The following is a 13,059-nucleotide window of genomic DNA, read 5'->3' as shown; positions in this document are numbered from 1 at the left end:
GGAGAAAGAAAGAAAAAGGAAGGAATGAAGGAAGGAAGAAGGGAGGGAGGGAGGAAGGGAGAAAAGGAAGGAAGGGAGTAAGAATTTTTTTTTTAATCCTCACCCGAGGACATTTTTCGATATTTTGTTCAGATAGAGTGGGAAGGAGAGAGAGAGAGAGAGAAACATCGACATGAAAAGGACACATCGAGTGGCCCAACCAGGGCCAGGGACAAACTCAACCAAGGTACATGTCCTTAGTGGGAACCGAACCCGGGTCTGTGGACCGCAGGCCAATGCGCTAACCGCTGAGCCAAACCAGCCAGGGCCAGAGTAAGAATTTGACCTTGTAAATTACCTAACCATTTGTGAGCACGGCTCAAGGACACTCAACCAACCATGCGGGCAGACCTGTTCTTCCTGAGCACCCACCTTCCTGGCTGTCTTCTCAGGACCCCAAACCCCCCACCCCCCACCTCCCAGGCCTGCACGTGCACACACACACAACCCTACCTCCCAGGCCTGCACACACACCACCTCCCAGACCTGCACGTGCACACACACACACACACACACACCCCACCTCCCAGGCCTGCCGCACACACACACACCCTCCCAGGCCTGCACACACACACACACACCCTCTCCCACACATACACACACCCTCTCCCAGGCCTGCACATACACACACCCTCCCAGGCCTGGCAATGAGGTCAACTGAGTAATCCCTCAGTCCTGTTGTCAGGAAGGGGTTTATTCCCCCAGAACAGCCAGGCAAGGGAGGCCTCCTGCCCCCATGTGAGCCCTCAATCCACTAGGAACTCCCTGGGGCAGGAGTGCTTATAGTAGATTTCTTGCCATGATTTATGGTCTAGGAAATTTATTTTAGAAAACCCAGTTCCTAAATAAGCCCTGACCTTTGATGCTAATTGACTTCACTGAGCTACAAATGAAAAGGGGCTTTACATCTCACAAAGGCTCATCTGGTGCTCGAATGCAGGGGTCTGTGTCTCCATGCTGAGCAGCAGGCCGAGCCCACCCCAGCCCGAGACACCTGCCTTCTAGAAATAGCTCTGCAGAGTGAGCCTGCCTCGGGGCCACCTCTGAACAAAAGACACCCGTAACTAAAAGAAATGTTTCCAATCAAAAGTGATGGTGACGTAAACATGTGTTTGGTCACATGGAAAGAAGCATACTATGTTGTTGGATGACAGATGGGTTTGGAAAGCATGCAGGCCATGTTCATGGTGAACAGCCAGGTCTGTCCAAGCAAACGTGAGCGATGGCGTGCACCAGAAAACCAGATTTTGTGTGACTTTAATTTTTTTCTTTTTGCTTAATCTGTATTTAATAATTTTTCTAAATTACATTTCATAATTATAATTTAAAATTATAACTGTATTTTGTAAGTTTTCTAAATTGAGCAAGTATTACTTATTTTTAAAAATCAAGGTAACTTTAACCCGGCTGGTGTGGCTCAGTGGTTGAGCGTCGCCCCGTGGACTGAGAGATCCGGGTTCGAGTCCCGGTCAGGGCATGTGCCTGGGTTTCAGGCTTGGTCCCCGGTGGGGGATGTGCGGGAGGCAGCCAATCGAAGTTTCTCGCTCACACTGATGTTTCTCTTTTTCTCCCTTCCTCTCTGTCTAAAAAAATCAATAAAAATCATTTAAAAAAATCAGCCCTGGCTGGTTTGGCTCAGTGGTTAGAGCGTCGGCCTGCGGTCCAGAGAGACCCAGGTTCGGTTCCCGCTAAGGGCACGCACCTCGGTTGCAGTTTGTCCCCGGCCCTGGTTGGTCGTGTGGGTGGCAGCCACTCAATGTGTCCCTTTCACGTCAATGTTTCTCTCTCTCTCTCTCTCTTCCTCTCTCTCTCCCTCCCACTCTACCTGAACAAAAAATGGAAAATGTCTTCGGGTGAGGATTAAAAAAAAAAAAAATCAAAGTAACTTTAAACTGTTTATTTTAAAGACCATTTCAGTAACAATAAATAAATTATATATGAAATAAAAATAACCAAGGCTCTGCTCCTCCAGCGACTACATTTTCATCTACAATCAACTTTCCTTTGAACTTGACCCGTTCTGGCGCGTTGAGGCGAGGGGGAGGGGAAACCAGTACCAGCTGGGAGAAGGCTTCTGTCGCAGCTCCAGGCTGGGGGAGGGGGCATGGCCCTCTGCCCAAGGTGAATTTTATAAGCTTCCTACCTGGGCAAAGGTTATCCTGCCTGTGGCTCCCACCCCTTAAGTAAATCCTCGTGCTCAGGTTACCTTCAGACTTTGCAAAGCACTGGGAGGGGAAGGCGGAGCGAAGCGCAGACAGACCCCTCCAAGCGTGGAAGCCAGAGCGAACCCCACCCACCGGCGCCTACCTTGCAGTCCACGCTCAGCATGTGCTGGGCGATGACCCTGGGGTCGCTGCTGGTGAAGAGCTCCTTCGCACGCTTCAGCATCGCTGTCTCCAGGGGCTTGTTCTCGGGAGGAAGGAGCCTCGACTGGAAGTCGTTGGGCCTGAAGGAGGAGGCCGTCTCCAGGAGGGGCACCACGAACTCGCCCTCGCCAGCCTGCCCCTGCTCCCTCTGCGCCGCAGCCGGCGACCTTGCCCCGTCGTTGTCATCGAGAATCAAGTAGTTGGTGCCTGAGTTCCGGGGACCCGGTGCCCCCTTCTGCTCGGCTGCCAACAGCTCCACGTAGCTGTCCTGGGCGCAGGGCAGCCTGGCGCCCCTGTCGCAGACCGTGGCAGAGGCCGGGTTCAGTTCACAGTAGTTGGCCTCTGACTTGAGCCAGGGGGACGGGGAGGGGGGGACCTTGAGGAGGAGTGCCTTGCAGGGCTTGGGTGGTGGCTTGGGGCACAGCTGGCTGTCTGAGCCCCTCAGCGCCTCCCCCGCCCTGGCGTCCGAAGAGACCCTCCGAACCACCGCGGGGCTCAGGGTGGGCTCGCTGCCCGTCCTGAACACGGGTGAGTTCGGGCCGGGGCCTGTGTCTGCGCTGGAGGACTGAGGGGGCATCTTACAGCCTGTGGAGGAGGAGACGGGTCAGAAGACGGCCAGCTTGTGCAGAACAACAAACAAACTGCAAGACGGCCCCCCAGCCCTTAGTTCATGCCTTTGGGCAAGAATTTCCACCCTCAAAAGATGACTCAGGTGACCACCCATGCCCCATCTATAGAAGAAGTACAGGGTATTTTCGGGGCTAAGCTGACCCAACTCCACTGTTCTGGGGGAATTTAAGTCCCAGCAACTGCCAACAGCTGGGCTGCAATGTCATTTTATGTCACAGAAGGTCAGAACAGCCAGAGCAGGAAAAGACAGAGTCCGGAGAGCAGTGAGTCATCTAATCTTGCCCTAGAACACGGGTCTTTAGCCACGGAGCATAAACGGCCCTGAGTCACAAGCCAGGGTGGATCCCAGCCGGCCCGAAGGGGACCCGGAGACACCTGGGAAGGAGAACAGCGTGGCAGCCGCGCACACGTAGTTCAAGGGGCCTTGGAAGAGCACCTTGTGGTTCCAAGGAAGGTCGGGCATAAAAATCATGAAAACAATCCCAAGGCTACTAGTGTTACAGCTCACATGGTGTCCCCATATCCTGCCCCTTCTCCCTCTTCTGGCTGCGAAAGGAGAATGGAGAGGAAGGGGGTCTCTGCACAGCTGCTCCTCCAGGAGCCCCAGGACCCGCCCACTCACCACCGTGTCCTGGGAGCGGACTGCAGGGGTGAGATCATTGGTCACAGAGACCACCTGTTAGCGGGTGGGCTTGGACCAGAAAACCTGAGTTCAAATGCTGGCTCAGCCGCTTACCCGATAGATGCTCCTGGACAAGTTACTTAACCTCTGTGCCTCAGTTTCCTCAGCCTCGAAAGAGAATAACCATGCCCACCTTGAAAACTTGTTTGAGGCTTAAAAGCTAGCATACCCAACGCGTCCAGCTCAGTGACTCACATCTGGATACAGTCCCACAAACCTGCAGGCACGGAGCCTGTGCCTTCCCCAAAGCGGGTGACCAGACGGAGCAGAGAAAACAGCCTGACGGACATCAGGGTAAACTGCCTCCTTCCTCCCCACAAATTCCCAACAACCTACCAATCGGCAGGTAGCTCTCCGACTGGTGGGCTTTGAGGGACAAGGCTCTTCTGTCCTGCATGTGATCCAGGCAGGCGGGCTGACTACCGCTCTTCTCTTTATTTCTGAAGCAAAAGACAATGGGGCAGAAACCGATCGTTAAATCAGAAAGCCTCGAGGCAACACCGTGGCAAGGTTTCTCAGAACGAGAGCGTGACTACACACCCTAGCAGTCCAGGAATGTCTGCTACTGATGGGCGCGATATTACGTGACAGCCGGGGGCTCCGTCCCGCATCCCCACCACCAGTCCAGCTCGGTCCCAGGCTGCCTCGCTGAGCCCTCCCAACCAGCTGACCAAAGCAGGGCAAAGGCCTCGGAATATTCTCAGGAGCACACGATGAACTGAAATGTGCGCTTTTAACAGAGCCTAAAGTTACTTACAGACCCAGGAGGAAGGACTTGTTTAAATACCTGCGATTCCACTTTGACAGGACAGTGTCACAGTCAGTTTCCATTTACTGCGAATCTCAGGTTCCCCAAATAATCCACAGGATCACCTGGGGGGCTGTTACACCCATCCTCCTACACGCACGGGGACCTCAGCCTGCCTCCGGCTGAGCTGGGTGAAGGGAGGAGCGTGGTCACCGAGTGGAGTCGGGAGGCACGGAGTGGAATGTCACTGCGACAATTAGCTAGCATGCCTCTGTCCTGTGCCAGGTCAGACGGGGAATTTCTCTAATTAGCACCGAGGAACAGAATCTCTCTTTTGCTGCCTGTACCAGCCAAGTTGTAATGAACTTTCATTGGCCCTCCCAAGGCTTATGTTACAGAAATCGCAAAGTTCTTTCCTACCTTTGCAAGCACCAAAAAAAAACCCACAAAACAAAACACAAAAAAAACCAAATTTAAAAACCACCACCACCACCAAAAGAAAAAAAAAAACCACCCCAAACTCCCAGCAACAGAGGAATTCCAGCAACCCCTCAGAGATAAGGCAGGGCAGAGGGCAAATTCCAAAAGGCAATGGCTTCTGAAAAGTGATACTTAAGCAATGGTCCCCGGGAGCAGTCAGACTCCACTGGCCAGAACACCGACCTGGAATGTAACCTGGCTGCGCACACACCTTTGCCCAGGCGGCTGCCTGCCAGCCAACCAGCGGGCCCAGAGTCGGGCAAGGTGCAGAAGCCACGGAAGTGGGCAGGGCGCTGGGCCATCGCCCACACTGAGCACCCCCCGCCCCCGGTCAGACATTTCTGGGCCTGCTGCCTGTGCCCAGAGCTTTCAAAGGGCAATCAGAACAGGGGCTCTGCGAGGCCTGTCTTGTTCACCGAGAGGCTTTCTCAGTCTTTCTTTCTTTTCTTATCTTAAAGAAATAATTGTTTTAAATCCGGGTCCCTGAAGGCCGACCAGCAGGGCTTCTGTGTGTTGACAAGCACACTCCGGCTCGGTCATGACGCTAACTCCATGCTCATCAGCTGAGCGGCCAACTCCACTCCCGAAGGAAACAAAACAAGTGTGCCCAGCCCTTCGATATTTTAAAGGATCTCCAGTCCAATCTTATTACTACATAAAGGAGAATTTCTAGATAATTCAGAAAATGGTTCTTCCTCCCTGCCCTGGCTGGGTGGTTTGGTTGGTTGAAGTGTTATCCCATATAACAAAAGGTTGCGGGTTCGATCCCCTGGTGTACGGGAGGCAACCGATCGATGTTTCTCTCTTTCTCTCTTCCTCTGTCTCTGAAGTCAATGAAGACATATCCTCGGGTGAGGATTAACAAAAGTTCTTCCTCCTGCAATTGCCCTCAGTCTTACAGTCTACTGCCCTCCAGAAATGATGATGATTACGAACACCTACCTATCACTTATGTGCCAACACTGTTCTGAGCACTTTGCATCTTGCACCTTATTTAACCCTCACAAGCCCTGTGTCTCCAGATGAAGAAAGCGAGGCCAGAGCAGGCGAGCAGCTTGCCCGGGGTGGGCCAGGCAGGCGGGGGCCAGGCCCGATGCTAACATCTGAGGAGCTTCCTCGCGCACAGCTGTAATTCGTATTGCCCAGAACCCTGTGTTTTACTTCCGCATTTTTTCATTCTAGAAATTACTGTTTACGACATTTCCTCCTGGTCCAGAAAGAAAACCCGTCAGTGGAATAAAACAGCTTGGCTTGTGTGTAAGTTTGGACGCCAGGGAGCCAGAGGGGAGTTGTGTACGTGAGGGGTGGGGTTGGTCGTCACCTATCACGCCTGCTCTCCCCTGCCTTCCTTTCTGGGCACAGTGTAGACAACATGCCCAATATGCACCAGGACTCCTCGCTCCGTGGAGGACAGGCCACACATCACACGGCACGGACAGCTGCAGGCAGGGCGCCTTGGATCAGTGCCTAGTTCTCCATACTCTTCTCCCCCCTGTGCCCCAAGAATCAGACTGCAGCCCCAGGTTCTTAACATCTTAGGAATCTCATCCCTTCTCACTGAGTCAACCACCCTTTCCATGTGGACTAAACTCTACTCTAAGCCTTCAGGCCTGACTGCCCCCCGGAACCCCCTCGCTGCTGCCGAACTAGCACTCAGCAAGCACACCCTCTATCTCAGAGGGAGCGACTGGCTTTCCCTCCCAAGTCCACCTGCTCTGGCCCCTCCTGTGGTGGCTACTTGCCCTTCTCCACCTTTCCCACGTGCAGCAGAGGCCGGGGAAGCCTGGTTCCCGCACCTCCCCACACTCCCTCTGCTCCACCCGCGAAGCCTGACCCTCCGTGGCTCACTCACTGGTCTTCCAGCTCTTCTCTCTCCTCGCCCCTCCTACACACGGCAGACGAGTTCCATTGTTAGGACCTCCGGGCCACCAAGTCTCCTAGGCGCCCTCGAATCCCTCCCCTGGGACGAAGGCCCCGCCTGGCCTGGGTCTTCTCTAAGCCGACCACTCCCCACCCACGTCATGGCCCTTTGCTCCAGCCTCACCCTCTATTCGCTCCAAGCAACTCTTGCCCCTTTCTGGCTCCAGCCTCATGCTCATGCTGAGGCCCACCTGGAACACCCTCTGCAGAGCTGCCCAAGTGTGCCCCAGCCTTCAGACCAGCTGGATCCTACCTCCTTCGTAAACTCTCCCCTGGCCAACCCCCTTCCTTGGCAACGGTGTCCTTTAGCTTTGGCACCAACTCAATTGGGAACTGATCTTGCGCCTCCTCATGACAGGTCTTCCAGTGATACTTGGCATCTTATAAACATCTTTTATTGCTCCTATGCCAGGGCGAGCTCCTTGTCTGCCTAGCTAAGCCTGGACCGTCCAGAGTGCTCCTCCACGGTCCCGCCACCGCCTGAGGAGGCCCTGACCCACCTGAGGAGGTTTCCTCTGGGCAAGCTCGGCTCATGGGCCTGGGCGCCGCCCGCGGTGAGGCTCAGCCTCTTGGCCACGTCTGGCCTTCCCTCCACGAGGCTGCCCTCCCGGGCCCGGCCGGGCGAGGTGCCATAGCGCTCCTCCAGACACCGCAGGGGCACTGTCCTGTTGATGGGCTGGAAGATGATGGCCCCGCTCTGCTGGGAGACGGGCCGGCGGTTGCCCACGTAGCAGCGCACCAGGCCGGGGATGGAGTCAAAGCTCTCCCTCTCGAACTGGTACTGCACGCGGCTGTAGACCTCGCTGAGCCGGAGGACTGTCCGCTGGATCTTGAAGTGCTGAGCCAGGTTCTTCCACTGACAGGTCAGGACAAAGTTCCCGGGGCTGGACAGAGAGTCTCGAACCAGGAAGTCACCATCCCGCTGCACCAGGTTTTCTGACACCTTGGGGACAAAATGGTAAATGAGGATCAGGAAAGGCGAGCTCAAGTTCCTTTTAAAAGCCGTATTTCTCCCCGTGTCCTTGGGCCAACAGAAGACAATGCCATTTTGTCTCTGCTTCCTCAGCTGGCTCTTGACTTTTTCAAATGTCTAATTCTTAGAAGGCCCATTCATTCATGTACGTACTACCTGCTGACCACCCAGTATATGCCAAGTACTGTTATGGGCACTGGGGTCACAGCAGTGAGTGAAGCAGAATACAGTCCCCAGGTTGTGGAGTGTCTATTTGGAGCAGAGAACTTCTATTTTAGTGAGAATGAATAAGCTCCCGGTCGGTTTTGTCAGATGTTGTAAAGTGAAGGAAAAAGTAAACCTGGCGATGAGAAGTGTTTGGGAGGGGATCAGGGCATGAGTGGGCAGGAGGGTGTCGTGAGGTGACATGAATGCACACCTGAAGAAAATAAGAAATATGAACATGTGTGTCTGGTGGGTCTGATCTCCCCTGACAACAATTCTGAGCATCCTGATACTGCGCTGGAGGGCCTGGAACAAAGTTGGGCCAAGACCCTCTTCTCATGTGGTGGGAGGATTATACATTTGCATACATAATATATGTAAAGCACGAGTACAGTAATTGATAAAAAATCATTAACTATGAGGATGCTGATATTGATAGAAAAAAAAAATTTATACTATGGTGTATGTAGCATGATCATTCCAGTAGCCAGACTACCTGGGTTTGCATTCTGGCTCTGCAGTGTGACTTTGGACAAGTTACATAATAATCTCTCTGTGGCTCAGTTACCTGATCTGTAAAACAGGGATATAGAGCAGCTATAACGATTTAAAGGAGTGTTATCTATAACTGTCATTATTGTTACACTGTTCAGTTATACAATTTGGAGTGATTTATAGCTGAAAATGTATAATCACGGCAAGTGGAAAACAAATTTTACGACCACCATAAGAAAGGCAGTGACCGTCACAGATTTTATAAACTTTGACCAGGCCATGTCAACATTTGATCAGTTAGCTTAGAACAGTATGCTACCATGGTTACTTTAAAATTGCATCTTTGCCTTAAAAATAATGTTTCCCCCCAAAATCCCATTTCTTGGAATTGAGCCTGAGGAAATAATTATAGTTATGAACATAGTAGTTATGTTCAAGGATGTTGGTCAGAGTGCCCAAGAAATCATGGTGCATGTGTGCAACAGGCATACATACAACGTAGAACGGTGCAGAAGAATATCTGCTAGCTGGAGAAAATCCCCAGGGTATATCACTAAGTGCAGGCAGTGGGCATCCAAAAAGTAGGTGGTATGATCTCATACTTGATTTAGAAAAGTCTGGGAGGATTTACATCAAACTGTTCACAGTGGTTATCTCCAGGAGGGGCAATTATGGGTGAGAGTATAATTTCCTTCCTTTTTTGCTCCCTGTATTTTCTACAAATTCAAACTTAAAAAAAAAAAGAGAGAATAAAATTACAGTAAGAAGTATTTCTTTGATAATGCTGAGAAATCTGCTACATTAAAAAAAAATTCATGACATGATACCCTTCCCCTCAACCCACCGCCTTTTCTGTGTTGTTGTCTTGGGTAAATGACTGACCAGGTCAGGTTATAATAAAAGCTCAAGGAAAATTCTGCACCTCAATTCTATACTCATTTTATTATTCAATTTCTATATTAGTAAACAACCCCCACCCCCACCCCCACCCCATCATTTATGGCTGTTGCTCAAACAACAATCACACAAAGTACATTCTAGGCCATGAATCTGTGGTTACTGACAGGATTTCGTCAGGTAGTGAACTACCGGCCCCACTAGGGCACGGGGGGCCTTGTTGCTCAGTGCCACCTGCCTCAGCGACACCCCTCTCCTTATCTGAAATGGAGCCGCCGCCTCGGAAGGAAGCAGGCTCCTAAGGGCACGAGGCTGCGGGCAGCCAGCCAGTCGTCCAATCACCTGAAGCACAGCTCCTGCCTGCTCGTGTTTGCAGACCACAGGAGCACCTGCTTTCTCCTCGTCCACTTCCCGGGCATGTGGAAATGTACTTCGGTTTTCTGACCTAGCTTCTCCCAAGGGGTCCTTCGAGGCAGGCCTAAGGTAAGTCACTGCAGGCCACTTTATACTCTTTGTTTTGGGCTTAACTGGGGCTTGCTTCTCCCTGGCCCTGGTGTATGACCTGCAGGGTCATCGACTTGGGCGCTGTCCGCGAACAGCTGGGTGTGTGCTGGCAGGCAGGAGGCGGGTACCTGTCGGGGGATGCGGCCGTGGTACCAGGCGTGGCTGCGCAGGTCCTCGCTGCTCAGCAGCAGCTCCTCCTCCAGCTCCTTCTTCAGCCTCTCGGGGGTTCTGTCCATGACGTGCCTCTCCTTGGAGAACTGCAACACAGTGTCCACAGTGACCTCCTACCCTGCCCAGGCCCGAGGCCCGCTGGAGATGACGGCCTGCCTCACGGCCGGCTGCTTGCTGATCAAACCAGTGTATGCCCAGCGCCCCGTCCAGGTAGGGAGCCTGGATAATGATTACAATCAGCTGTGACCTTTCATTTCTCTGGCTGTGTGCAGTAAAATTTCACCTGCACATGGGAGCTGGGATAGGAGTCGGCCCAGCTGTTCCTTTTATCAGTCTCCTTGGGCAGAGTTACAAACATGGGGAGCTGGGCAGGGGCGCGGGGACAGATGTGAAACGTGAGGCCCCTCGGACCTGTCCTGGGAACCGAAGCCGGGAAGGACAGCCGTCCCCAGCGGGCTGGTGGTAATGGCTCTGAATCTCTGCCGCTGCCAAACTCCAGCTGAGGAGTGGAGTTGGCCTTCAGAAACGTTGAGAGCAATTAACTGGACCGAGTAATTTTGTGTTTCTTGAATCTAACAAGAGAAGTCTAAGTGTATTTTTTTATGGCTTTTAAATTTCATTATTCTCCAATATTTTATTTTGAAGACAGATTAGAAGTTGACACTTTAAATCAAAACAGACAACTGGTCCTTCACCTCAGACAGTTTGAGACTCTGACCCAGGTCGTCGCCCAGTGGCCAGGGCAGGAGGTCTGGGTGGGCAACACTGGCTCCCGGATTCATTTAGAAACCACACCCACTTACAACATGGGAACTGAGCTTGGACACCTGCCCGGTTCCCAGCAAAACCAGGCTCAGGGACGGCCGGCTGAAGGTCATGGGAGCAGGAAAAGGCCGTGTCTGTGTGTTTTCCCAAGTTCCCCTGCTGGGCCTCAAAAGCCCTGAGGAACCACAAAGCTATCCTTATCACTGCTCTGTACCTTAGAAGGGAAAGAGCCCCAGATCCTCCGCCACCAAAGAAACAGAAAACAGGATTTCACAGCCGGATTTCTACCCTCCAGCCTTTCTGGGTGTGTTGGCCCGCGAATGCACTGGCCTCAGAATGACTCAGGGGCCACTTTCAAGGTGGAGCTCTGGCTTACTAACTGTTTACTTCTCCACACCATTGTTCTTTTCATAGTGCGGGCACTTGGGAGGGTTTGATAAGCTGAACTCCTGTCAGAGAGGCTGATGCCGCCGCCGAGACGCCCGGGAAGCCAGCCGGGATGTTTGACACTGTGCTCCGACCATGAATTATACAGAGGTGCTTCTGAAGACAGTTCATTGGAAAGACCTGAGCGTAGAATGTGGATTGTCAGCCAGGCTGCATTCACTGTTAGTTTATTGTCAGTCTTGCTCCCACTAGATTTCAAATTCCAAAGAACAGAAACCCCTGTGCCTTCTTCCCAGCTGCCCTCCAGCAATGCCTGAATATATCAGGTACTCTGTGTTCCCGGAATGACAAACACCCCAAGATGAGAACTCTCTCTGACTTTTCCTAGTTATGAAGATTCTCCTCCTCTCTCCAATGACCTAAAGCCATTTTAGCTGGGCATGCTGACACAGAGCTACAGGGTGACCTTTTCAGTCTCCCTCTGTCCCAGGGAGATGTGGATGACTAGGTTCTGGCCAAGGAAGGGTAAACTGTAGTGTTGGTGGGGCTTCTCAGCTGAGATGTGATGGCTGGAGCTGCAACACCATCTTGGACCACGAGGAGGAAGCCACACCCTGGGGAGCACAAGGCGTGAACTAGCCCTGGTCCCTGTGGGGTTGACATCCCAGCCCCGGACCGCCAGCCTCCAGGTCTTGCATGTGATCGACTGCCTGGTTTAAGCCCGTTATTTTGGGTGTTCCTGTCACTGGCAGCTGAACTAAATCCCAAGGCTACCGTGACCCTGGCCCCTAGCCACCCCGACTGTCTGTGTGCCCAGCCTAAGTCCCTCGTGCTGCGTCCTGGGCCCACCTGTCCTCGTCAGAGCCCTGCAGGGCCCTCAGTGAAAGTGCACCCTCCTGTCTGTCTGCGTTCTCCTTCCTCCCCGAACCCACCAGACAGCATGTCCACCCCACCCCCCTTTCTCAGCATCTCTCATAAACTACTTTGTGTTTGTTTGTTTGTTAGGATTTTATATGCAACAATCCTTCACTCCAGGTGTTGAGATAATAGTGTTTTATACGTGTTCCCAATACTATAAAATCAGCTCTCTTATTACAGCTGTCCTAATCCCTTAGAGGAAAAGCCACATTGCTCTCCCCCTGTGGATGGGGCACTCTAGGTAAGTACCTGGAGTGTGGAGAGGAGGGAAACGGAGACCAGGAATACAGAGTCCCCCCCAAATAGTTCGGGAGGGAAGGCAAGGCTTCAAAAAATATACCCTTAAGTACAGTTCAGAGTGGTAAACCTCAGAGGACAGGAGCGGGGATGGATGAGATACACCAGGGAACTTCTGTGCACGTGTGCACAGCCAATGGACACAGACAGCAGTGCGGGAAGGGAGGGACTGGCAGGAGGAGGTCTGGGGGGGGGGAGGAAAAGCATCTGTAACAAAAATAAATTAATAAAAATTGCAAAAAAACAAAAAAATACACACACACACACACACACACACACCCCCCTATTCCTGGCCGGCGTGGCGCACCCGGCTGAGCACTGTCTTGCACACTGAAAGGCTGCTGGTTCATTCCCGCCCAGGACGAGCACAGGAGGCAATCGATGTACATTTCTCTCTCATATCAATGTTTCATTCTCTCTCCCCGTCTCCCTTTAAAATCAATAAAAACATGTATATACACACCCTTAAGCTCTTGCATAAATTGTGAAAGCTTAGGAGGTTACACAATTGATGAACTTGTACTTGGAAGGGGGAAGAGGGAAAGATACAGGGAGAGGAAGAGGGGCAGAGAGAGAGGGCAGG

The 13,059-nt window shown here is 52.4% G+C and overlaps 1 protein-coding gene across 1 annotated transcript in view; it reads right to left on the bottom strand.

Moving 5' to 3' along the window:
• The window catches only part of BCAR3 (BCAR3 adaptor protein, NSP family member), a 108,932-nt gene that overhangs the window by 17,884 nt on the left and 77,989 nt on the right, over window positions 1-13,059 (bottom strand). The window contains exons 4-7 of the mRNA XM_036255661.1: window positions 10,067-10,195; window positions 7,366-7,808; window positions 4,054-4,157; window positions 2,347-2,990 (exon numbers count right to left, since the gene is read on the bottom strand). Of these exons, the coding sequence (XP_036111554.1) occupies window positions 2,347-2,990; window positions 4,054-4,157; window positions 7,366-7,808; window positions 10,067-10,195 (1,320 nt within the window). The remainder of the gene's footprint in view (window positions 1-2,346; window positions 2,991-4,053; window positions 4,158-7,365; window positions 7,809-10,066; window positions 10,196-13,059) is intronic.

This window comes from Molossus molossus, unplaced genomic scaffold, assembly GCF_014108415.1.
Source record: "Molossus molossus isolate mMolMol1 unplaced genomic scaffold, mMolMol1.p scaffold_m16_p_12, whole genome shotgun sequence".
NCBI classification, from domain to species: domain Eukaryota; kingdom Metazoa; phylum Chordata; class Mammalia; order Chiroptera; family Molossidae; genus Molossus; species Molossus molossus.
Note: the sequence above shows the minus strand (reverse complement) of the source record. Positions and strands in the feature narration are given on the sequence as shown.